The 26,741-nt window shown below is 48.3% G+C and overlaps 1 protein-coding gene across 2 annotated transcripts; it reads left to right on the forward strand.

Moving 5' to 3' along the window:
- Positions 1-16,905: 16,905 nt before the first annotated feature.
- LOC307201472 (uncharacterized protein) lies at positions 16,906-26,219 on the forward strand. Of its 2 annotated transcripts, XM_079950713.1 has the most exons (4): positions 16,906-17,065; positions 21,215-22,229; positions 23,169-23,370; positions 24,933-26,219. In XM_079950713.1, the coding sequence occupies exons 2-4, from the start codon at positions 21,405-21,407 to the stop codon at positions 25,580-25,582; spliced, it is 1,677 nt and encodes a 558-aa protein (XP_079806839.1). In that variant the 5' UTR covers positions 16,906-17,065; positions 21,215-21,404; the 3' UTR covers positions 25,583-26,219. The 2 variants fall into 2 exon arrangements, with proteins under 2 accessions (XP_079806839.1, XP_079806840.1); XM_079950714.1 differs by lacking the exon at positions 16,906-17,065 and having other exon boundaries at positions 20,989-22,229.
- Positions 26,220-26,741: the final 522 nt, after the last annotated feature.

Below are 26,741 nucleotides of genomic sequence, written 5' to 3' on the forward strand. Positions count from 1 at the left end.
AACAGGGGCCCGGCAGGTGCAATGGCCCAACCTTGCCACGGGGGGGGGGGGGCAACTGCAAAGAGCACCCGCCCGCCCAGCCGCTTTCTCCCTGTGGTAGCGTTCCTATCGGAGGGTGTTGTTTCGATGAGTGTGCACCGGGGCAGATGCATTGCATCAGCCTCACGCCCGCTTTGCCTTGGTGTTGCATCCCTATGCACGCCTCTCCTTGCCACCCTGTTTCCATGCGCGGACGGGCTGTTGTGGCAACACGATCAGCCTTGCCCTTTGGGGGCATGCGCAGCCCGCGCATGCACACGCACATACGCACACACAAACCCCAGCACATATCCAGGGGTGGTGGGCGTGGGAACAGTCAGTCCATAGTGTCAGGAATGCGTTACACAACCCTCCAGATGGAGCAACAGAGCTCTCCTGCCAGATGTGTGTGTCAGACAATCGCATGTGTCATTCACTGCGGGGAAGGGGGGGAGGGTATATGGAGTGTGTGTGCAACAGAGAGAGAGAGAGAGAAGGCACATTCTGTGTCACAACACATGCATCTGAGGCCATTTGGTCCCTTTTCGCAAACGCTTAGGGGGATGTGTGAATGCAAGAGCCAGCAAACGCACATGCGGGCATGGAAGAGAATGACACACGTGGTTGTGTGCAACTCGGAGAATGCAACATTTCTGTAGAATCATAGAATTCTAGAGTTGGAAGGTACTCCCGAGGGTCATCTAGTCCAACCCGCTGCAATGCAGAAATCTTTTTGCCGAATGTGGGGCTTGAATGCACAACTTTGAGTCTCATGCTCTACTGAGCTATTTTGACTCTGAAAATGCCTTGCTGGATGAAGCCAAAGGCATCCACAGTGGGCAACCAGCTGCCTTTGGGAAGCTCATGGGGAGCATAAGAAAGTGATAGCTCCTGCCAGCTGCTTTTCACAGACATACTGCTGCTGAACATAGAGGCTTTGCCTGAAAGTGGTCAAAGCAAACTGAGCCTGGATAGCTCAGTTGGTTAGACCATGGTGCTGATAACACCAAGGTTGCAGGTTCGATCCCTGTATGGACCAGCTGACTATTCCTGCACTGCAGGGGGTTGGACTAGATGATCCTCAGGGTCCCTTCCAACTCTACAGTTCTATGATTCTATGAAAGCAGACATATTGTGGCAGCAAAAAGAGTCCATACATGAATTATGGCTTCTGCTGTGAGACTCTGAATGTGTGGATGTCTCCCATCCACCCCAGTGCTATACTGGATGTGTGTGAGAGTCCAGACCTAGGCAAGTTAATTTAGAATAATAGAGATAGAAGGGACCTTTAAGATCCTCTAGCCCCCACCCTCATGCAATACTGCTCCAGCATGCCTGATAGGTGGCCACCCAGCCTTTGCTTAAAAGCCTCTACTGGGAGAGGGAGACAGAGAGACAGAGAGAGCCCACCATCTTCCGAGGCCATCTTTTCCACTGTAAAGTGGCTTCTACCACTGCAGACTTTCCACTGTAAAGTTCATCCTCAAGCTTTGTTGAAATCCTCTTTCCTAACATTTCAACATCTTGATCAATAATTGATTCCATCATCTATGTGACAGCCCTCTTGGTATTTGAAGATGGCTACCCTATTGTCTCTTAATGGTCTCATAATATCTCCAAGCTAAACATGCCTGGCTAACATCATCCCTTTCCTCACAGGACTTGGACGCAAGGCCTCTGTTGGTCTCTCTCTCTCTCTGCCCTCTGGAAACACTTCAGGTCCCTGGTCTCCTCCTTAAGCTGAGTGCCCAGAATTGCAAACAGGACTCCCAAAGTGGTTTGATCAAAGTGGAATTGAGTGGTAGCGTGAACACTTTGCAAACTGCAGCACCAATACTTCTGTCGATGCAGCCTAGAAGCACAGTAGCTTTTTAAAGTGCCACGTAACGCCACTGACTCGTTTTTAGCTTATCTTCTTACTGAAACTCATGGGTTATTTTCACATGGACTGCTGTCACCCATCCTGTATCAGTGTGTCTAAAAGTTCGGTGGGGTTTACTCATGCATAAGAGCAGACAGAATTGCAGCCTGTGTGCAGATAGAGAAATAGATAGCATGCAAAAAGGGTGGATGCTGCTGTGATATTATACATGTGTCCCACTATTAGAGTGTGCATTTGTGCATGACCACAACAAAATTAATATATGTGTGTTGTCATGATATGTATTTATATTTGACCATCACTTTCCCTTCCCGACTGCTGTGATTATTATGTGTAAGTTAGCATTCATGTGTATACTGGCATGTATGATCTTGTATTTTCCCATTGCCTGTGATATAATATTGTGTGTGTGCCTGTATGTATCGATGAGGCAAGCAATGGTTATTTTTTCCAAATCGAAAGCAACAGGATTCAAGCCTGCCTAGAAAGCCACACCTTCCGATGCCCTGCTTCCTAATCCCATTGTGGGAATCTTGCCTGTGCTTACTCAATGGCAATCAGAAGGCACTCCGCACATGCTCAGAGGCCCCCATCTTTATCATTACACCTCCACATTCGCAATATGCAAGCAATGACAGTGGGTTCTGGAGCTGAGCCAGACTTAAATTAAACACTGGGGCCAAGTGTGTGTGTGTGTGAATGAAATATAATATCTGCACATGCAACATAATCTGTGTGTATGCGAACGAGCAGAAGCTTTTGTGCTGGAGGCAATTCAGGCAGCTGTTGAATTTTTTGGGCGGTGGGGGAAGAGTCTGGTTTGGGAGAAGCAATTGGTGTGGTGGGGGCGGTTAATGCTTTGGTGTTGTATTAACCTTTGATGCAAGATGTGTCCATAAATCTTTGTATCAATAGGTTCCATCTTGCATGCTGCAGGATACACTTTATTTGCCTCTCTTAAAGAGAGTGCTAAACTGGGATGGCGGGGGGGGGGGGGGTGAGGATGAAGGGGACGGGGCATGCAATGCTGACTATTTTGCCTGAAGTGGAAGTTTGTCTGCAGCAGCTGCGCGTGTGTGTATTTGATATGTGCCTACCTATCTGTCAGTAGGTGTGCTTGACTCTCTGTGACATGTGGGTGTGCCGATGCCTATCAAGAGAGCCACAGAGGAGGTCTGTATATGCCTCCTGTCACTGTGGTTTGTGAGTCACTGTGTGGCTTAACAGGTAGGTGCAATGTATGGCGTGTGGCATTGGTGTTTGTGGTGCACAAACGCACCTTCTGGATTACTTTTTGGCATCAAAACCAGGTCCTGGGCGAAGTGAGCCCTGTCTGCACCACTCTTGTCTTTAAAAGGCATCAATCAGGGCGTGTATCCATTTTTAGATGCAAAAGTCATTATGTACGAGGTAGGTTGAATTTGTGCTTGTGTCTCAAGGAGAGCTACTGCCTTTTTTAAAAAAAGAAAAGAAAAGCAGTTATAAGAAAAGGGCCATGAGACATATCTATAAAAATCTGAGGATCAAAAACCCTTGTCTTGTTCTCCTGCCTGATGCAGGCTGGACGCAGAGGGAAAGGGGGAAATATATGAGCGGTGGGAACAATGCAAAGAAGGACCAGCTCAGGAAGGGAGAAAGCACTAAGGACATTTGGCCCAAGTGCCCCACACCCCAAAATTATTTGGCTGCATACACATTGTACATTCAAACCACATGACACATACACACAAAGAAAATCAGGAACTGTAGTTTGCTAAGGGTGCTGGGAATTGTAGCTCCGGGAACTACAGTTCCCAGTATTTTTTGGGAGAAGTAATGCACTTTAATGTACCGTATACATTTAAATGTATGGTGTGCACGCAGCCTGAAACTATATTCCACTCCTCAATTTCATTCTCTTGTGCTGCATACACCCTATGCATTTAAAGCATATTTAAAGCGCAATACATCCTCTCCAAAGAATACTGGAAACTGTAGTTTAAGGATGCTGGGAATAGTAGCTCTGTGAACATGGGCTTCTTGCAGAGTGCATCCACCTGTCGTGCAGAAGCTGCCCCTCCAGCACCTGTCAGTGTGACCATTGACAGGGACCCTGTGAAGAGATGAAGGCTGCGAACATACTACAGCATACTTTTAAAGCGCATTCAAAGCACATTTCCTCCCTCAGAGAATTCTGGGTTCTGTTGTTTGTAAAGCGTTGCTGACAATTGTAACTCTGTGAACTACAGTGCCCAGAATTCTTTGAGGGAAAGAATGTGCCACAGATCTGCTTTAACATATCTCAATGTTCCTCCCAGGAAGGCTAGTGAGAGAGGGAGATGGCCCTTGGTGCCACAGCAGCCATCTCTGCCCCTGTGGGCCTCTCCCTCAGCACAGCCAGACCTATCATTAGGCAGAGGGAGGCGACTGCCTCAGGCACCAGATGTGTGTAGGGTTGCCATATTTCAAAAGATAAAACCAGGACCCCCCAAAAGTTGTTGAGATTCTTTAGAAAGCCCCCAAAATTGTGAAGCTGATTTAGACAACCCCTAAAGTGTGTTTGTTTGTTTGTTTGTGTTGTTTTACAAAAACATGATTTATTTATTTATTTATTGACTGGTCTAAGATCCAGGACAACGTGCCACCGCCTTTCAGAAATTCTTCCCCTGTAATGTCTGGGGAAATCCAGATGTATGGCAACCCTATGTGTGAGATGCAGGAGCAGCATCTGTCTGTCTCTCCTGAGCTCCCTGCCTGTGCTCTTGGAGGACGAAGCTGAGTGTATTATGTGGCCCGTTCTGCAGCCCCATAACTCGTCTGCTGCCCTGTGGTGCTGCAAAAGACGTTACCCCTCTGACGGTATTGAAATGCCAATCCAGTCAGCTATCGCACAGGGAGCAGTGGGGGCCCCATTCTGTCTTTCACCTCAGGCTGCAGGATATTGTGGGCCCAGCCCTGCCTGCATCAAATGGGGTACTGCACCGCTTTGGACAAAGAAGATGGTGTCAGGTCCTATGGGGAGGCTTGTAAATCTTGCAAGAGACTTGCAGAGGTGGAAAAGCACTCTCAGTAGCCTCCTGATAAACAGAAGCTTGTCGCATCCACAACCTGTTTGCTGGTTAAAAATAGGCAGGGCTTGGGCAAGTTATTGTTAACCGTGTGGCGATGTCCAGCAGTGGGTGATATATTTTTGTGCTGGTGAGTGTGCGAGGGGATAATAGTGACAAATGTGTTCTCTGTGTGTGTATGAGAGAGAGCCACTTCCACATCCCATAACCTTCCCAGCTGCTCCCTCCGCTCCATCACACTCCTTGAACACGCTCACGAGTTTTCCAAATTGTTGGTTAAAAACAGCCTTTTCCGACCACAGACAACTGTTTGACATTACTGGGGAGTGAGGGGATGAAATCCAGGGGCTGGGCCGCAGGGGTGGGAACGCAGCCACATGGGCGAGGCAGGAGAAGCAGGCGGCCATGGGCCCTCCGGCTCCACCTCAGCCTGCTCTAGGCAGGCCCAGATGCCCCTGGCTGGCCCTGCTACCACAGCTAGGGAGGGAGGCAAGGAGGAGGCCTCGCTGAGGGAGTTCGCTTTGGCACTGGCAGCCGGCTGCGCTGCGGTGTGCTCCTCCCTGCACGCGGCGGATGTCCCTGATTTCCGACAGCATTACTCCCACGCCACATAGACAAGATTGCCCTCCCCTCCTGCTGCTGCTACTCCAAATTGACTGCCGTTGCTCACAGCCCCCCCCCCCGACTGCCGGTTAAAGATAACCTAAGCGCAGAAAGCATTTAGGAACTGTGAATGCAGAAGCAGTCAAGAGGACAAGAAGGAGGGCAATTCGTTGCAAAAAAAAAAAAAAATGGCTGAAATGAGCGGATGGGAAGAGCCACCACTTCTTATATAAAACAACAACAACCCCAAAGAACTTTCCAGGCTTTGAGCATGACAGCATGCTCAAAAGTGTTATGGTGTTAATCTGCATTAAGTTATTCGGAGTCTCTCTCTCTGGCATAAACACACACATAAAAAAACACAAATCCTGGAGTGCTGTTTAGGTGCTGTTATAGCAACAAGCCTGAGTCACATTCCTCAAATGAATTGTATTTTAATTTAATCATTACCCTTGTTTACCAGCCTGACATTCGCACAAACAAGGCTTGCTAAGGAGTTGTAAAAAGGGTATGGTTACCCCGATCCTTTCTTATGGGTGAAGAAGCATAGATTCTAATACTTGTTCAGGGGATTCGCACATGTGCATATAGATGTATACTTGTGTGATGACAGATAGATAGATGATACATAGATAGATGATAGATGATAGATATAGATAGATAGATAGATAGATAGATAGATAGATATAGATAGATAGATAGATAGATAGATAGATAGATAGATAGATATAGATTATAGATAGATATTTCTTTCCACTTGGTGAGTGGCAGAATGTGTGAATAGACCTGTTGAAAATCATTGTGGCTGAAGTGATCCAGAAGCATTAAACCCATGGCGGTCCTTTTCACACATGCTCTCACCACTGGCTCTCACAGTCATCAAGCAATGAAGATGCTTATTTTAACTAGACCTTAATGTGTGAATGGAATGGTGATCTGGGGACTGTGGATCAGTGTTTGAAGGCAGCCCTGTATAAGGAACTTTTTATGTTTGAATGTATCACTGTGTTTTTATGTATCACTGTGTTTTTATATCACCGTATTTTAAATAGTTTGTTGGAAGCCACCTAGAGTGGCTAGTGCAACCCAGTCAGACAGGGGGATGGGGGGAGAAGAAGAAGAAGAAGACAGAAGAGTAGACATGGGCTGCCACACTTATCTTTCATTATGGCTCTCTTTGCTGCTGTTTTAGGGATCTGCTGTTCATTTCAGCCTAAAATGTTTTAGGGCCAAAGTTATTTCATACACCCATATGAACATACCCGGTGTTATGTACTGAAGTTCTCACCCTGGGCCAGCAGGGGGATACTGTAGATAGTTCAGGTCCACATATGCAAATAAGAAATCGAAAGTGACATTCAGTGATTGGCTAGTTACAGAAAGTTGTTACAGTTACGTTGTACTGGAGCTCTATATAAGCAGGCTGGCTGAACCGTTCAGTTCAGTTCTGTTCTGACCTGTGAATAAACAAGAGCTGTTTGGAGAATCTCTGTGTCGTCTGATATGTTCACCCACAACTTAACACCCAGGCTTTGAGACAGGCCTTACAGGACCACCAGCAAGATCAATTAGGTGGCTGGGCATTAGAGAGAGGACCTTTTTGGTGGTGTCCACATATACTAAGAACTCCCAAGGAACATATCCTAGGTCCTTCCAGTGCTGGCTTTTTAAACAGGCCATGAAAAACCATTCATTCCAAACTGCTTTTAATTAACTTGCTGAACTTTGCAAATGTGTTATATCGCTGTTGGTTTAAAACTGCTGGTTTTAAATGGCTCTTGCCTGCTGTTTAAATTAATATGAATGGGGTGCTGGCTTTTGAAATGCTGTAATTGCTGCCATTGTTGTTTTCCATAACTCTGATTGTATTTTATTGGAATCATGTTTCGACTCTTTTTATGCAAGCCCTAAAATGGGGTCCAGAAATCTTTGCAATAAAATAAAAATTAGAAGACTACAGGGCCCATTATTTACTTAAAAATTGAGGGGAGGGAGACAGGAGATGGGGCATATGGGGCTACCTTTACCCTATGATCATTTAAACATGAGTACATAACATTCCAGATTTAATTTAAAAACAAACAAACTTATGAATGCTGCGCAAGTGTGTGTTGGGGAGTAGCAAGTAGGTGGGCTATGTAAGGAAGTATGAAAATAATCCTTGGCTATCATTTGTCCTCCCCCAGCTTGCCTGAAGAGCTTCCATGTACAACCATCAAGCACCAAACCATTCCAATAGTGTGTGGGTAAAAAAATAATACACAAAAGTATAGGATTGTAGGCTCAAAAATATACAACGTCTTTACTGGAATGGGGAGAAGATCTAAATTGGATGTAGAATTAATCCCAATATATCCTAAGGTGATCTCTTCCCAGTTTCCAACCATGTGGAGGCCTGTGGCAGGTGGTTGAGATTTCATACGTGTAAAGGCTTAATCGTGCAGGAATTCTCAAAGAATAGAGATGTCTTTTAAAAATAAGGGGGGTGGCTGCCAATCCGTCTCAATTTCTCCCCCCTCCTTTTTACACAGCTGCTTGGGAGAAGGCAAGCTCCTCTCGTCTCCTTCCTTCCCCCCATAAATCAGTCATCGTTACCTCCCCGCTACCAGATGCAAGCGTGTCTATCTCCCGAGGTCAAGTTGCAAACTTTTCGGGGTGCAAAGCAGGTTTGGATCGCAAGGCGGGGCTCGTAGAGGCCGGTGCAATTTGTCCCGGGGGGCCGCGCGCATCGTGGGTGGGTGAACAATGCCGGGACGAAGCCCCCGCCCCGCTCCCCCCCCCCGCCGCCGCCGCCCCACACCTTCCCTACTTCTGGCAAGCGAACCGGTCGGTCTGCCCCAACCTGCTGAAATTGGCAACGCGGGAAAGACAGCAGCCTTAATGAGAAAGTGTGAAAGACGACGAGGGCCTGGGGGGGAAAGGGAGAGAGGCCCGGGCTCAGTGGGGTGGGAGCGAGGGCAGGGGGGCTACAGCGAGAGAGCTGGGGACCAGGTGCTGGGCCTGGAAGGGGTTTAATGGGCAGGAAACCCACCATCGTCGCTAGGGGTGGGGGTCACGGTTGGGAGCCCCACGTGGTCCTTGCTTCTCCATTCCAACTCTGGAAATGTGTAGCAGAATGGATTTTTTCTTTTTTAAATGTTTTTATTAAGATTTTCTCGAATTACAAAAGTACATACATCATTTCTCGTTTCAGATCATAAAGTCCTTGCAGAATGGTACAAGAAGGTTACACTGGGGCAGAAATGTGCAAGCCTTTGGGTTTCACAGACACCTTCAGCAGGAGAGAAGTAAGTGGAACAAACGTCTAGACAGAGGAGAGGGACTATCAAGATGTATCAGCTCGTCTTAGGTTGCAATTCTCAACCTGCTTTCCTTGGAGTAAACTCCCTTGACCTCGATGCGATTTAACTTCTGACTTGATTAAGATTGCACTGTTGGTTGATCAGTTGCATGACTTTTAATCACTCGCTCCACTAACAGTATGATCTCATGAGCACTTTTACTTGGGAGCAAGCCAGAGTGCACTTAGCAGGAGACTCTAAATATGTATAGGACTCTATAGATTCAGGTAGGTAGCCGTGCTGGTCTGACACAGTCTAAATAAATAAATAAATAAATAAATAAATAGTCCAGTAGCACCTTAGAGACCAACTACCGTAAGTTTCGTTCTGGGTTTAAGCATTTATGAAGCTGAAGCTGAAGAAGTGTGCATGCACACGAAAGCTTATACCCAGAACAAACTTAGTTGGTCTCTAAGGTGCTACTGGACAATATGTACAGGTATGTATGTGTAAGGTGCTACTGGACAATATGTATATGTATATGTGATGAAAAACTGGATAACCTTGTGTTGGAATAAAACTAGAAGGTGGGGGAAAACTTTGTTTTTTGTTAGATGATGCTCTCACAATTCAACAGGCAACAACATCTCAGGAGAGGTGCCTCCTTCCCTGTATAAGCCAGGGATGGGGAACCTGTGGCCCTCCAGTTTCCATCATCCCTGACCATTAGCACTGCTGGCTGCGGCAGATGGGAATTGGAGTCCAACAGCATCTAGAGTCACAGGTTCCCCATTCCTGCTGTAAGAGAAGAAGCAGAATGCCTGGGACCCATCACAGACTTTTAAAGAAATTTTAATATAAGAACATAAGAAGAGCCACCTAGTCCAGCATCCTATTCTTACAGTGGCCAACCAGATGCCTATAGGGAGCCCACAAGCAGGAACAGAAAGCAACAGCCATTCTCCTGACTTGTGGATGTGAAACACAGCCATGACTTTTCCATTTCATTATAGATCATCTCCCAGAAGGTCTTAATCCTTGGGCACGTCCACCAAAGGTCTCTTCGGTCTCTTTACATTTCCAACATTTATTATCGGGCAGATGATAGATTTTTGCAAGCTTGACTGGTGTCATGTACCACCTGTATATCATTTTCATTATATTCTCTCTTAAGGCATTGCATGCCGTGAATTTCATACCTGTGGTCCATAACTGTTTAAATATACCTTTCTGAAGAAACCAGAGGTCTTTCTCCTGGGCATGGTCGGCCAATTGGTGCCAAAGAAGGATGGAACTTTCTTTATGTATGCTACAACAGCAGCAAGAATACTTATTGCAAAGTATTGGAAGACACAAGATTTAGGACTTCCGGGTTAGCGCAATCGGCTAATGGCGGATTCCCTCCGAGCTCCGGAGGGAATCGGCTCTGCTGCAGACGGGTCTCACCGCGACGGCGACGCGGGGACCCTTAGAAACCGCAGGCGCGGAAGCCTGCGGACTTGGTGACTCGGTGGGCACCTCAAGCGCCCCCCCCGACCCACGAAGAGCCTTTTTAAAGGCTACGGAGAGGGTACGGAGAGTGGCGTGGTGCTGTGAGTAGACCGATACTGCAGTGGAGCGAAGCCGCGAGCCATGGCCGGAGAGCGCTGACTTTTTTCCCTGAAATTTGGACTTGAAACAACCCGTGAGTAGAATGGAATTTGGACTTTAAAATTTTTACCTTTGAATTTGGTACGACCGGGGGATGTGCTAAAGGGAAGTCCGCACCCCCTCTACCTACAAAAGATTTAAAGCAAGGATCGGAGAACTAAGGTGGAGAGATCTTTTTTTTTCGGTACGAGTTAAAAGACATCAATTCCATGAATTTGACAGAAGAAGATTTGTGCTGGAGAGTAAGAGTCGAATTTTAGAAGCTTTTGTCTAACCCCCCCCCCCGACCCGGGAGTGTCCCTGTGTGTGAGCTGGAGGAAAAGGAACAAGGAGTTTGACAGCTGTCAAAGGAGCTGTCAAACGGGCAGTTAAAGTTAAAAACTTTATTGTTTAACATCTCTCTGGACTAAACTTGCTATATTTGAATTAAAGTGATTGGGAACAAAGTAGTTACAAATAACAAAGCAACAGACTGTTGGGAAAGGACTATTAAGTAACTAGAATCCCCCTAGGGGAAACTTTGAAACATTACAATGGCTACAGATGGAAAATTACAGGCAGAGATGGAAATAATGTTTTTTCTCGTGGGAATACTGCAAGAGCAAAGCATGGCTATGAACAAACAACTTATAACCTTGAACTCTAAAACAAGCAACCCTGCTGAATGCATAAAGGATTTGACTGAAACAAAATCTGCAGCTGAACCAGAAGAGACATTTTTGGAACTGGAGGAGAGGGAAGAAGGAGTTAAGAAACTACAGGAGAGTACCAATCTGAAGCCTACATTGCTAGAACATAAAGAAGAAGATCTTGGGATTACCAATCTGCGAAAGATGCCAAAGTGGAAAGAGGAAGCCCCTGGAACACTTGGAATACTGGAACTTAAAAGAAATAAGAAATATAATTGGGGCTTCCTCTTTGAGTATGGGAGATCAGTTGACTTGTTGCAGCAGCTGTTACCAAGTATTTTGGATGGAAGAAAATTTGATGAGACTGTGCCAGAGCTCCTTCGAGAACTGAGGACCAACAAAGAGGGCTACCAACAAAACCGGCAGAGAGAGACTGACAGAGATTTGAAGGCCTCTGATGTGAGGAATCCAGGCTAAGAACTGTTTTGTGGACATTTATTTGGGAAGAGACAGAAACCGGGGTAGGGAGGGAGGGGAGAACAGAACTTTAAAACTTTTATGATTTTTATGACTTTTGTGTTTGGTTATTATGACCTACATTTAATATAAAAAGGGGGAAATTCGTGGAAGGGAATTTGGGTCGACCTTAGAAAAGGATTTAATATTTATAAGAAAACTGGACAAGTAAAATTTGGCCAAGTAATAAGAATTAATTTTAAAAACAACAATAATATGTTAAAGAAGAGAGATAAGAACCTGCTGAGCTAATTATTGGATTTGGGATGTATGAAGGGGGGGTGGGGGGAAGTCAGGGAGGGGGGTTAAGAAAGTAAGGTTATGAAATTATACATGTTTTGTTTTTGTTTTCATTTGTGTGTGTGTTTCTAAAATGTGAAAACCCAATAAAAATTATTAAAAAAAAAAAAAGGAAGACACAAGATTTACCCACCCGGGAAGAATGGCAGATGAAGGTGATGGACTATATGGAACTGGCGGAAATGACTGGCAGAATCCGAGACCAGGGAGAAGAGTCGATGGAGGAAGATTGGAAGAAATTTAAAGACTATTTACAGAAACATTGTAAAATTAATATCTGTTAGAAGGATGTTGGAATAATATATGATTTTAGCAGGAATGATATAAAGGATTTGGGAATAACTGACTTAATTGGTGAAAGGAGAAAAAGTAAAGTTATATTATATTGAAGACAATTTACAGGACAAAAATTTTAAAAGAGGGAAAGGATTTGCTGAAATGGATAATTGACCTAGAATACAAAAAAGGGAGGTGTGAGGAGGTCAAGGAAATAAGCTAATGAAAGATTAGTTGAGGAGATCTGATGTATTATTTTGTGTGTTTTTGTTTTTGTTTCTGTTTTTTTTCTTTTTTTATGTGTTGTTTTGTTTTTGTTTAATGTGATATTTTTACTTTTTCTTTCTGTAATTTTTGAAACTTTAATAAATATTATTTTAAAAAAAATGAAACACAGCCGTGACTAGTAGCTATTGATAAGCGTTACTTACCCACCACAAATTCGTCTAAATCAGGGGTCAGCAACCTAAGGCCCATGGGCTGGAAGTGGCCTGCGGACGTCATTTGACCGGCCCCCAAGCTGCCCCCGAACTGAGCTGCCTGCTCATGCGCTACACTAAACTGGCGCAGCGCGGCACAGGGACTCGTTTTCACGGTGCCGAAAATTGCGACTGTACAGACGCAGATGCCGAAAATCGCATCTGTTGAGATGCAGACACCAAAAATCATGGGCCCGCACGCTCATGCGCACTCCGGCCCACAGAGGGATCTCTGCAGGCCCGATCCAGCCCAGGCAAGATAAACCTTGCTGACCCCTGGTCTAAATCCTCTTTTAAAGCCGCCCAGGTCTCCTGCACTACCAACTCAGCTCTCTCTCAGGGCATGGATTGGAGGGACTTCCAAATGCACAAGGGCTGCTGCACCACGTTTTGAAGGATGTGAAGTACCACATCTTGCCATTTAAATATGGGGTGGGAGAAGAAGTGGAAAGGGAACAGAGTGGCAGGAAGGAGACCACGACTGGCTGAAAGACAGAAAAGGAGGAATCTGCACGGCAACGTTTGGTTTCAGTCAGATCTCACTTCTTCAACCATATTTCTCCACTTAATTTCGATTTATGTAATCCCAGTTTCAGGTCAAAGTTTGAACTAAAGAAAAATTATACATTTCAGAAGGTGAAATGTTGCATTTCAACATTTGGCAGCATTTTATTTCTGTCCGCCTCAAGCTTGCACACATCTTTTCCTCAGGGAGGGACAACTTAAAAGGTTCCTACTATACTTGACTGATGCAGCTGTTCCGTAATATCTGAGGTAAGGCGTTTTGAGCCCAGGGGGCAAATGCAGTCCTTCAGGCTTCTCTGACCACATGCCTTCCTCAACCATACCCGCTCTCCCCAGCCCTACTTCATACCTTATTTGAATACTTTTACCTAGCTGAATGTGTCCTTTACCTCCATTAATGCCCTAATTGCTTGGATGGATTGGGTTTGTGAGTGTAGAAACAAGCATACTGCGCAAAGGTGAAATTTGCATTCATCACTCCATCCATTTTTGCCTCTGGCCCCTGAAAGGTTGCCCAAAGCGGAATGTGGCCCTCAGTCTGAAAAACGTTCCTCACACTTGCTGAAGAGTTACCCTATGCCTGTTCAATTGCACTTCATTCCGGTTGAATCTGGTGGCATTTGCTCCTCAGACAAGACTTTACCACTTTACCACTTTGGGTTCTGCATTTGAGACCAGCCACCGGCCTGTGGCTAAACAGGGAAAGGACTTTGCCGGCATTTAGGAAGGCTGCGGCCCACTCCCAGCCACTCAGCGTCTATTTCTCCAGCTACTTTTACAGACATGCCAGTGGCGCTTTGAGAAAGCGCGCAGCAGTATGCCAAAAGCCGCACCGGATTAAATCTTGCATATGCCGTCAGGATGCACACAACTGCTGTGCCATGTGACAACATGGCTGGAAGGCAACCTAGGCCCTTCCCAGGCCCTCATGCCCTTCAAACGAACAATTGGTTTTGAGTTATGCGAAGGTGGGGGGAAATATTTGTTGTATTTGGCGGGACACGATGCCCTCCGCTGCCCGGGCTCAGTGTGCCATCTAACGGCAGGTTTATGTAACTGCACCCACAGTAGATTCCCTTTTATTTATTTGTTTTAAAACCCAGCTCAGTATGGCTGCAGAAGTAACACCACCATGGCTCCCCACCACCCACCTCTTATGGAATACTGGTAGATTTCTGGAAAAGGCCAGAGATCTCTAACCGAGAAGTCTCTTAACACCCCCACAAATTTGCAGCGATTCTTGGAGGAAGCTCAGAGAATGAATCCAATTTAAAACTGGATTGCTTTTGTAGCATAATTGCTCAGTGACGGCGTAAACAACGACGGATGTTTTGAATCTGAAATGACAGTAAGTGAGAATCAGCATAAGCACTGTAGAGTTCACCCGGTTTGATTGTTTCCCAAGCTCATCTTGCTGGCGCGCTGCAAAAAGGTGTGTGAGCAGAAAATGCCGCAGACGTGACCTCATGTCTGTAAAAGATTATGATTTCTTCAGAGCAATAAAAGGCTTGATTTCCCCCTTGCTACTACTTCCATGGCACTCGTCCTAAAATTGTACAAATGTGACAGAGGAAGGAACAGAGAAGAGACCTCCCGCTATTGAGAGATGAAAACGTTGGTTCCCTTTTCTTTGTTTCCAATTCTGACCACTTCCTTGCTCCCCAAAAATTCAGAGGAGAATTCAAAGGGGAAAGGGGGCTTTCTGCCCCACCCGAGAGCCTGTGGAAAGCTCTCCCTAAGGAGATAAAACTCCCCCAAAATAAAATAATGTTTATTTTTAATTATTTTATTTATTTATTTATTAAATTTGTATACCACCCTATACCCATAGGTCTCAGGGCGGTTCACAACCTTCAGCTATCTCCCTGTGGCATCAGGGGTAGTATTGAGCTCACAGCAGCCCCAATGAAATGAATGAGCATGACTAAGTTAGGTCCCTTAATTTCAACGGGTCTGCTCTAGAGATAGAGGATAAATTCGGTTTAGTTCACGTTTAAAGCTGATTCTATCAAATCTGTGCTTTCTAACATGAGAACCAAAAACACAGCCATCTTTCCCAATTTCCACTTCCAATTTTGGGATACAGTCCCCCAACCTGCCAATGTTTACAAAAAGGCCTACATAGGGGGATAAAAATGCATATATTAGTGAAAATAACATACAAAAATGCATTGCATTTAGGGGAGATTTCTTGCAAAAATGTGCAGTTAGTCAAAACCACATATATGTTACAAGAAATTCACACTATAATCCTAGCACTTTTTAAAGTTATGGCTTTTCCCCAAAGAAACCTGAGAAGTCTACATTGAGTTGTTAGGAGACCCCTTTGCCCTCACAGAGCTAGAGCGCCCTGGGAAGGAGGACTGATTCTTAAACCACTTTGGAAATGGGCTTTAAATGTATAGTGCAGATGTAGCCTTGACTGAATACTGCTCTAGGTTAATAACACAAGTTGATCTACAAAGGCCTTTGATGAATGGTTATTATGGATAGTCTTTTGACTACATTGCCTGCAAAATGTTGCCTTTTCAGTCTGTTGTTTGGGATTGGCATGAAGGTAACTTGCAACTTTCACACATTTCACTTGAGCAAGATCTGCTTTATGGGCTGGGCGGTGGAATTAAAAAGGGGGTGCAGGCATCCGGGGTAGGGAAACTTTGGCAATCCCACCCACCATTGCACCCAATGGGTTTTGACTGCTGTGTGCTGTAATCACTACAGACAATTTTGGCCATATGTACCATCCCCAGAATGTAACCCCCACTTAAGTTGAGAGTTGCCTCTACTTGACTTATGCATGGATTTTGGAGTGGGTTGTGTGCTTGTTTCATTTTACATGAGCCACTGTGAATGTTTATGTAAATTGAAAGCCATTCTCGGAATAAATCAAGATGAGGCAGTTTTTGAAACCATATTCCACCACTTGACTTGGCGCATATGTTTGCAAGCCAACTCGTCTCCCCAAGTTGCTCCACACATGCTCAGGGACACTGTAGTTTCTTAAAAACCATATGCTGCCTTGTGAAAGTATAGAGATTAAGCATTGATCCGACTGGCCTAGTTCTGCCTCTCCTGACACCAGACCATCCATATGGGGGGGGGGGTCTCCTCTTAGGCAAGAGGCCTTTGCCTCCTCTTCTCCCTGGCTGAAGCAACACTATTCGCTATAAAACGACCCTACTCGCCAGCTTCGTTTTTGAAGCAGTTTCGCAACAGACAGGCGCTCGTTCCCTTCCTCAAAGGAAAGGCGCTTTGCACATGCCTAGAAGCAATGCAGCGCAATATGCAGCAACAGCAGCAAAAAGTCGGCGACCCCTATTTCGGTGCGGTTTATTATTATTATTATTATTATTATTATTATTATTATTAGAGTAAAGAAATCGAACGGGAAGAAAGACGCTTCTGCTGCGCCCTCCTCGACCCGGCTGCGCGCAATCCCGGCCGCGGCGCCTGCAGCGCGGAGCAATCGTGGCAAAGGCGGCCCTGCCCGGCCTGCCTCCCTCCCTCCCTCCCTCGCCGGCCCGCCCTCCCTGCCGCTTTGGGCGAGGGGCTGTCCCAAGCCGGCTTCCCCTTCCTTTCGGCGGTGACTGACAGAGATCGCAGCCAGTGCCCGCCCTGCGGAGGGGGGACTAACCCCAGCCTCTCCGGCGCAGCCCGGGAACCAACCTGGCGGCCACCTCCAGGGCAGGGCGAAGCGAGGCGAGCGGGGCTGGCGCGGCGCGCGGGCAGGGCAAGGCAGGGCCGGGCAGCGCGCGATGGGCGCCGCGGGACTCGAGGCGGAGACGCCGCCGCCGCCGCCGCCTCCGGAGCCCTGAGAGAGAGCGAGAGCGAGCGCCGCGCGGGAGGCGCCCCGGCCCAGGTAGCGGAGCCGGGCCCGGGGCGCGCCAAGACGCGCACAGCCGGCGAGCGGAACGCGGGGCGAGGGCGGGGGACGGAACAAAGGGCGGAGCTGGAGCCGGGACTCCTGGGTCCCTTCGGGGAGGAGGGGGTCTTGCAGGAAGCGGGAGCCGGGATTCCCCTTCGCAGGTCCCGGGGCTTTAGCGGCTCCAGGACGCCTGGGTCCTCCCGAGCGGAGGAGGAGGAGGAGGCTCCGGTACTCGTCCGGGTCCCGTTAGTTCTCGCCTTTGGGGTTGGGCTCCACCAGGCTTCCTAAGATGGGGGTGTGGGGCGCGGGCGGGAAGGTGGAGGTAGGACTCCTGGGTTCTTTTTAGAGGCCGGAGCCAGGACTTCTGGGAGCGGGACCGGCTATAGTTCTCGCAGATTAGGAGCAGGACTGCTGGGTTTCCTTAGGAAGGGAGGTGCGAGGCTGGGCTCCTCGGTGCTCTTCGAGGGCAAGGGAAAGAACCTGCGCCCTCCGCCCTAGATGTTGTGGGGCTCCAGCTCCCATCAGCCCCAGCCAAAATGGCCTGTGGCCAAGGGGGATGGGCGTCCCGGTCCCAGCAACCTCTGGAGGCCCTGCCGATTCTCCATCCCTGCCTTAGGTGGAAGATTAGAAGCAGCACTCTTATAAAAAGGAAGAGATAAAACTTCTTAGAATTAGGGCTGGGAGCCAGGACTCTTGGATTTATTTGCAGGGAAATGTAAGTGGGAATCTGATGTGCCAGGGCCAGGACTTCTTGGTCCTCAGGAGACTTTTTCCTGGAACAGCCACGGGAGAATCCCGAGAGTCAGAATTCCTTGGGATCTCAGGGAGAGTGAGTTTTATAGGCTCAAGCTGGCCTCCTAAGTGGGTCTCCCACATGCTTGGCGAAATGGGATGGCAACAAAGAAAGGCGAGGGGATGCGAGTCAAGGAACATAGCTCCATTGTTACATTTTAGGGGCGTATTGGGGGTGAGGGGTAGAATTCACTCCATCATCCCATCCAGTGGTAGGATTATGTGTGGCTGATCCATGGGTGCTCAACTCCAAAGGACTGCCCTATACGTTAGCAGTATGGCATATGTTGTGCATGACATACAGATATGCATTGGTCCATACGCGCTTGTGAACTCTTACAAGGGATTTTTGTGGTGTGTCGGGGGGGGGGTGGATCTCCCTGACACACCCTGGCTGTGTGTTTAAGCATGGCCAGAATTGCTTCTTGCCTGTGGATCAGTTCATTCTTGGTGCATGGTGAGAAGTCCCTCCCCCCACATCCCCTCCCATAGCACTATAGCTCAAGGTTCATCTAATGAAGTAGATTGGCAGGAGATTCCAGACAGACCCGCCACAAAAAAGTACTTTACTTGAGGCACACACTTAACATATGTATTTTGCTGCTTCTTGCTTAGATGTCTTTAAAAAGTGATTAGGAAAAGAAAAGAAAAAATGAATGGAGCATAAGCCCAGTTCATTGTAAGCTAAATGAGAGCATTGGGTTCAGATTCTGCTTGCGGGCTTCCCAAAGGCATCAGTTTGGCCAATGTGAAAACAGGAGGCTGGACTAGATAGGACTTCAACCTGATCCTACAGGGCTTTTCTTCCATTCTTACGACACAATAGGAAGCAAGATGGGCCTTTGGTCTTATGCAGCAGGGCCTTTTCTATGTTCTGCAAACATCCCAAGCGGTTTCTTGGGGCAGCTGGGAGGCAGCACATTACTTGGGAGGTGTGGCCCGGATGTGTGCATAACCCAAGTGCTTCACACGCTCCCCAGCATCCTCTGAAACCTTGCAAGGGATTCTGGCGCATGATTCCCAGACTTCCCATGGTCTTAGTGGACGAACCTTGTCAAAGAATCCCTAAGAATTGGTACCAGGCAGCTCACAGGGGTTTGGTGCTCTGAATGGGCACATTTGAGTCATGCCACATGGAGTTATCCAATGGAAGTGATTGGAATTAGATGCAGGAACCACAGAATTATGGAGTTGGAGGGTCCCTGAGAGGCTAACTAGTCCAAACCCCCTGCTTAGTGCAGAATCCGCAGTGAAGGAGAGCCCACTTTCTCCCTAGGCACGTCTTCCCAGAACTAAGCATCTCTCGCTGTTAGGATGTCTCTCCTCCTATTTAGCTGCTTCTTTGCAATTTCCACCTATTGGTTCTAGTCCTGCCCCCTGGAGTGACAGGACTGGCAAAAGGATGCCTGATTAGCTTCTGTCATTCATCTTCATGGGATGCTGTGACGACTGCTGGCTTTCCATTGGCTTGTGGACCCTTAAAAATCCTAGGAGGCTGCCTTAGACCAGGTCAGACTAGTTGCTAATCTAACGCAGGACTTGCTACTCCAACTGGCAGCAGCTCTCCAGGGCAGAAAGAAGTATTGCCTCCCCCCGCCCCCCACCCATCACCCACTCAATGATCATTATCCTTAAAATAACAAGAAACCCACTATGCTAGGAATTGAACTTGGGACCTTCCTACTCTGAGCTACCATGCCACCCTTAGGTCAGGCAAGGTCTGCCTAGCCTAGTACTCTTTTACTCCCAAGTAGTAGTGGTCTTAGGCAGAGATCATTTGTGTTTCCTGCTTCACTGGAGATCCTGAGGATTGAACCTGGGACATTCTGCAGACAAAGCACATGAGCTGAGGCTCCTCCCATCTGGCCAGGGACTTTCAGAATGCTCAACTAAAGGGACCTTTGGTCTGGCCCAGGAAGGCAATTCACGTGCTCTTTATCTTTTTAAATAAAGTGTCAGTGTATTATTCTCTTCGGCTCAGGGGCTCTGCAGATGACCTGTCGGCCGCGAGAGAGCAAGTAATTGTGCAGAAATGTGCATTCCAGGGCACGGTTACACCTGGAACATTTTAAAACAGTAGTGCTTTGATCCTTGGAGGCAAAGTACTGCATTATCCTGCCCTATCACTAGTTTTTGCTTTGCCCTAGCTTTGAGGAGAGAACTGCTACTTGCCCCTTTCTCCTAAGAAGGGTGCTCTCATTCAGTGTGGAGAAAATGGATAGCAAGAAATTCCTTCCCCTCCCCACATGAAGATAAAATTCAGGTTTTCTCAAAAGAAATCGATTGGCAGGAGACACAGGAAGGATAAAAGGAAGCACTTTTTTGTGCAGTGGGTGCTTCATCTACAGAAGGGGTTCCCAACTTCTGGTCTGTGGCATTGCTGTGGATTTGTGGTCAGAAATGGGAGGCAGTGCAGTGAGTCATTGCCTTAAATATTTTCAAGCTGTATTTTTATTGCTTCTTGCATTTCTTACATTGTATCACAAGTTGAGTTCTGTGGAATTCAGGTTGCATTGCAATAAAATAGGTATGAAATAAAAGAAGCAATAGAAACACAGTTTTTAAGAATCGTACAGCGTCTAGCACAGTGCATTACAATTGCTAGAGCCGGCTGAAAAATCATTAAGTGATCTGCCATCTGAAACTCTTGGCAATTTGCAAGTGGTCCAGGGCTGGGGGGTGAGTTTGGGGATTGCTGGCGTATGGTCTTCCCTGCCACAAGATGGAGTGATGGCCACCAACCTGGGTGGCTTTAAAAGAGGATTAGATACATTTCTGGAGGAAGGGAGGGTCTATCAATGCCTGGTGTTCTGTCTACTTTTTATCTCCAGACTGTGAGTGCTGATGCTTATGTGACCAAAATGCACAAGAAGAAGAGGTCAGCAGGCTTGGGGTGGGGGGAGAGACCCCAAAGTTTGTAGAATTTAAAAAAAAAAGCATTTAGGGGAAAAGGGGCTTTAGGATCCTGACTGACTTGGGGTAGAGGTTTGGGGGCAGAAGGAATGGCACAGAGTATCTAGAATCCTGAAAAGCAGCACTCAGCATTGCAGCGTTTTCTTTATTATTATTTATTCAATTTATATGCTGTCCTTCATGCGAAGATCTCAGGTTGGTTCGCAAGATAAAAATATAGGATAGAAGCAAAAAATAAATAGGTAAAACAAAACAATAATTCCCCCTCCCACAAACACATGTAAAAGGTCATAGAAATATTTAAAAGGACATAGGCACTAATTGAATTCCAAACTCCTACTGACCCAACACAACAGGAGCGCAGTTCTCAGCCACTTTGGGGTGGAGCCCGTTCCTTACCAGCCTAATTCTCAGTGGTGTTTTGGCTTTATGTTTCAGGGAGGAGTCGTCTTGCTGCCGCATCATCACTTTGCCAGCGTTAAGGTAACATTTGCCGGCCGTTGGCCCTTATCACCCTTGTCCGGCTCACGGAGACGTGTGGATTGTCTGAACAGCCTCTTCTGACTGGCCCCAGTTGGCACCGGCCAGGGGATTCCTCCTTTTTGCTGAGGGGAAGGTTGGAGGGAAAATGGCCGCCACACAGGAAGTGCCTCCTCCGGCGCTGGGCCTCCATTTTTTGTACCCGTTAGAAGACACGCTGCCGCCGCGGGTGAAAATGGAGGAGCCTGGTCCGCCATGCCCCGAAGCAGGGTGGGAATGGGATGCCGCAGGGAAGGCTCCCCTCGTCGTCCAGGCCGGCACCATTAGCGATTTACTGAGGTGGGCGACCCCTCCTCAGGTGAGAAGCGACCCCATCCCGCAGCTGTGGGAGGTTCAGTGCCAGGAGATGGTGCAGACCCCCGTGGCAGTGCCGCCCCCACCGCCTGCCTGGGGGAACCTCCAGCTCCCCGAGCTGGCGCCCGTGGACGACATCGAGGCCTACCTGTCGTCCTTCGAGAGGGCGGCCGAAACCTGCCAGTGGCCAAGGGGAGAGTGGGTGACCCGCCTCATGCCGGCCCTCAGCGGGAAAGGCCAGCCACCCCACAACGGCCTGGACGCCAGGAGCAGCCGTGGTGACCACAGGAAGTCGAAGTCCTCCGGCCTGCGAGGGGAGGCCGGGCCCAGCGTGGAGATGCAGCGCCAGCGCTTCCGGCAGTTCCGCTACCAGGACTCGGAAGGCCCTCGGGAGGCTTGCCGGAGGCTGAGGGAGCTCTGTCGCCGCTGGCTGAAGCCCGAGAGCCGCACTAAGGAGCAGATCCTGGAGCTGCTGATCCTCGAGCAGTTCCTGACCATCTTGCCCCAGGAGATCCAGAACTGGGTGTGGGAGCGAGGCCCAGAGACGTGTGCCCAGGCGGTGGCTCTAGTGGAAGGCTACCAGATGGGACGGCGAGAGGCAGGCATGTGGGAGCAACAGGTGAGGACGCTTTACGTCATGGTGACAGAGAGGTTTTATTTTGTGGACCACCCTGAGATCCTCCAATGAAGGGTGGTATAATAATAATAATAATAATAATAATAATAATAATAATAATGGAGCTTCCAGCCACAGTCCACCTCCAGAAGTTTTCTCAAGAATCCATCAAGGCATTTCTGTATAAAACCCTTAACCAAGTGTTCAGTGCTTCACATAAATAAAGAGAGACAAGTCCCTGCCCCAAGGGGTGTACAGTCTAAAACAGTAGTTCTCAACCTTTTTTTGGCCATGCCCCACCTAAGCATCTCTAAAATCCCCGTTACATATAATTCTTATTATTCAAAAAGTGAACTCCTATTCATGTGGAAGAAGCCTAAAAGGCCATTAACTGTTAATAATTCGTTCTCAAATTGCCCCCCTGTGGTGCGTGTGCCCCATGTTGGGAACCGCGGATTTAAAAGAACCATTGGCCCTACATGTTGCTGAAACTACAAGTCCCATCTGCCCCAGGAAGCATTAACAGTGGTCAGGAATTGTGGGAGATGGGCAACATCTGGAGGGCAGGAGGTGATCCACGCCTGGTTTAAATATATGAAGGATAACAAGGGAAGACAATTGAGAAGGGGAATGTGCAGGCTGGGGTTCACTTGCTCTCAGAAGGGTATTGCAGAGCTGGAAAGGTACAGAAAAGGCCAGCCTAAATGAGCAGAGGACTGAAGCATTTTCCTTGCAAGAAAAAGCTAAATAAAGCAAAAGGAGAGAAAGCTGTGCCCCTACAACAACTCCCATCAGTGTCCAAGAGTCAGGAGTGATGGGAGCAGGTCTAGCGATAGCTGGAGGGTCACAGTTTCTTTCTTCCTGTGCTTTAAATGTGATGGAGGGGGGCCTTGAGAGAGGCTGTTTCCTTCCTAAAGGCATGTTGTTGTCCCTCATGGCCAGGTTACAGTACGGGTGAAAGTTGAGCAGGTAAGCCCGCAAGAGATGATTCTGCCCGGAGCGCCCTGGGAACCTCCTGCCCCACTGCTGCCCCATCTCGACTGCTTATCCTCGACAGAAGTAACACTAAACCAGCCTCCCCTCATCCCTGCTCTCAAGATGCCCTGCATCCCCAAACAGGAGCCCCGAGGACTTCAGGAAACAGGTAAGAAATACAAGAGGAGCCCCTGGTTTTAATGGAGGAGGCTTTGGGTGCAATGGGAGGTTCTGGGGATGTTTTCCTATGCCCAGAGACTGAAGGTTGCTGGACCCAGTCCTCTTGGTTTGTTTCAGTTTTTACTTGCCTTTCTCATAAAACACAGGCCAACCTGGTGCCCTCCAGATGTTTTGGACTGTGGCTCTCATCAGCACCAGAAAGCAACTGGCCATGCAGGCAACCCACCTATAGTCTGGCTCATGCACATGCAGAGTCTGTATTAGCGATGGGGAAACTTTTTAAGCCTGAGTGCCACCTTACCTTCTGGACAACCTTTTAAGGGCTGCATGCCATTGGTGGGGGAAGCCAGTGGCCAAATTGGGCAGAACAGCAATCAGGGGGAAATGGGTATAAATAAATTAATAATATTAATAATTTTTTTTTACCTTTGTGCAGTAATCTGTTTGTGTACACACGCACCACACACCATCCTCCCATCTAGCCTAGGAAGAGGCCTTAGCAGAGGTCAAGGACACACACTAGCCAGTCCAAAATCACTCAGGGAAGGGTGCAAAGCAGGACCAGAAGAGGGTGTGACTAGGGAGAGTGATCTGCAATGCAGGGTGCAAACAGCGTGGGGGAAACCTTGGGCCTTGTGGGTGATGCTGGACTCCCAGTTCCCCTCACCACTGGCCATGCTGCCTGAGGCTGATGGGAGTTGGAGTCCAAGGAAGTCTGGGGGGTTCCACAGGTTCTCCATCCCTGCCCTACAGCACCCCAGACATGCAGGCCACTTCGCTGTTTGAATAGCTTTTACGTTCCTCCGAAGGCTTAGCCCGCTTTCCTGTGGTTTCCACTCATTTGGCACTGCAGACAAGATGGACCCATTTCTTTGTGTGGTGATTTAATTTCTAGATCCCAGATGAGGGAGGGTGAATTCTGAAGAACAGCCATGCTAGTAGCTGTGCACAAAGAGCATTTCAGCTTGACGTCCCTGAAATGCGAAACGAGAGGCGAAGCAGGGGCAGCAATTTACAGTGGTGCCCCGCAAGACGAACGCCTCGCAAGATGGAAAACCCGCTAGACGAAAGGGTTTTCCTTTTTGGAGGCGCTTCGCAAAATGAATTTCCCTATGGGCTTGCTTCGCAAGACGAAATGTCTTGCGAGTTCCTGCGGGTTTTTTCCCCTCCCCCCCCTTTTCCTAAGCTGCTAAGCCGCTTAACAGCTGATCCGCTAAAAGCTGCTAAACCGCTAATAGCGCTAATCCGCTAAGCTGTCAATGGGCTTGATTCGCAAGACGAGAAAACCGCTATACGAAGAGCCTCACGGAACGGGTTAATTTTGTCTTGTGAGGCACCACTGTATTTGTGTCTCGAGACAAACAGATGCCAATGATAACAGCAACATTTATGGGGACCAGGAAATAGGAACAGTCCCTGGTAAAGAGGGACAGTAAGAGTGCTTGCATTTTGCTTTCACGATGCCAGAGACAGGTTGCCAGCCTGGCTCTGTAGGTGGCAGGCAGCGTGCTGGCAAAGCGTGACAATGTCCTTCTCTTTTTCTTATCCCAGCAGGTGCCCTGATGGTAAACGGGAGCCGAGAGGAGAACCATCTGCAGGGAGGTGCCATGGAAGTTGAGCCTCCCAGGGCGTTTCCGTCCGGGAATTCCCAGGAGAATGTGGCGGCTGAAAACCGTGGGGGCGAGAGAGCCAGCCAGCCTCACGAAGAGAGGTGCAGTGAAACAGGAGAGAATCCAGCTTCGCGCCCTGTCCCCAGTGGAGCCTCCCACCCGGCAGGAAAGCCCCTCCACCGGTGCTCAGAATGCGGGAAAACGTTCAGCCGCAACTCGCACCTGCTCACCCACCAGAGGATCCACACGGGGGAAAAGCCCCACCAGTGTCCCCAGTGCGGCAAGTGCTTCGGCCACACCTCCCAGCTGACCCGGCACCAGAGGACCCACGCCTCGGAAAGACCCTTCCGCTGCGCCCAGTGCAGCCGGAGCTTTTACCAGAGCTCGGAGCTGACCAGGCACCGAGCCTCCCATGCTAGGGAACGCCCTTACGGGTGCAGCCAGTGCGGCAAGAAGTTCCGCTGGAGCTCCGACCTCATCCGCCACCAGATCACCCACACGGGAGAGAGACCGTACAAATGCCCCGAATGCGGGAAGAAGTTCGGGCAGAACTCGCACCTCGTTCGGCATCGGAGAACCCACACGACTTAGCGGAAGATCTTCCCCCGACGGAAGGAAACCCGAATTGCCCTGCGCCGAGAGTTCGCCAGGGGCCAAAGCGTGGACCGTGCTCAGCACCAAGTTTGGTGCTGTTGTGGGCCAGATGACTGGTGTCCCTTCAGCTTGACGTCTGCAGATCATTATCTGTCAGGGATGGCTTAGTTAGAATGAATTCTATTTACGTGCAAAGCAGGAGGGACAGTGTGGCTGGTTTCCGGATCCCATTTGGTGTCTCGCCAGAAGCTCCACAGCACAACCAGACTGAGCGGTCCAAGAAGATGCCCAGTCTTGCTTGGCTTGGCTTCTTGAACCGATAACATTGTGGTGGCACCAGCTGAATGTCTCTCTCTCTTTCTCTCTCAATTTTTCTCTTTTTTATAGGAAAGGCGATAGATCTTCTAGTCCTCTAGACAGGTTTATTGTTACATAACACAGCCTGTATTTCCGTATGCCAAGATCATACCTTTGTAGCAAAACAAAAGCAATGTATTTTTTAGAGAAGACGGTCCATTCTGTATTTGGGGAAGTGGGGAATCTTCAGAACAGTGGAGATCCCTCTTGGGGAAGCTGCTCTGGTACTTTGTTTTTTTCTGGGTGGTGGTGGAAATTACAGCTTTGAGATACAGGAGAGTTGTCAACATAGGGTTTCACTGGTATGGGAGTACCCAAAGAGGAGGTGACAATGATGGCACTGAGAATCTGGGTGTCTGGACGTTCTGGTAACAGGAGCTCTCCCCTGCCTCAAATGCTTGGGATTGGCAGCTGGCATTCAAAGGGCCCCACAGGCTTTCCATCTGGCCCTCAGCGTTGCCCCCCTGTCCCAGAGAAACGCCATCCCTTGCTACTTGCACACCTTGGCCTTTTCCTCCAATGCAGTAAAGGGCTCTTCATGTTCTGTGCAACAGAGGATTTTCCAAAGCTATTAACTTGCTTGACTCGTTTGTGAGCTCCCTTGTGTGAGTCGAAACGGATGCAAAATTGGAGTCTGAGCAGGTGACGTGCGTTAGGAAAGCATCCCTGCCCAGGCCTCTGCTTGCTGTTCACACTCTGGAGTTACAGAAGGGGTTAAAGAGCCCTTTGCTGGTGAGGATGAGCCAGTGGGATGAGGCCAATGCTGCCAGCCCTTCAGTCTTTCTTAGCATCGCCCTGT

This window comes from Podarcis cretensis (genome assembly GCF_951804945.1).
Source record: "Podarcis cretensis genome assembly, chromosome: 13".
NCBI classification, from domain to species: domain Eukaryota; kingdom Metazoa; phylum Chordata; class Lepidosauria; order Squamata; family Lacertidae; genus Podarcis; species Podarcis cretensis.

Coding starts and splice junctions, on each gene's coding strand:
- LOC307201472 (XM_079950713.1), top strand. CDS start 21,405: ATGGCCGCCACACAGGAAGTGCCTCCTCCGGCGCTGGGCCTCCATTTT. Junction 22,230..23,168: donor CAGGCATGTGGGAGCAACAG/GTGAGGACGCTT, acceptor CCTCATGGCCAG/GTTACAGTACGGGTGAAAGT. Junction 23,371..24,932: donor CCGAGGACTTCAGGAAACAG/GTAAGAAATACA, acceptor TTCTTATCCCAG/CAGGTGCCCTGATGGTAAAC.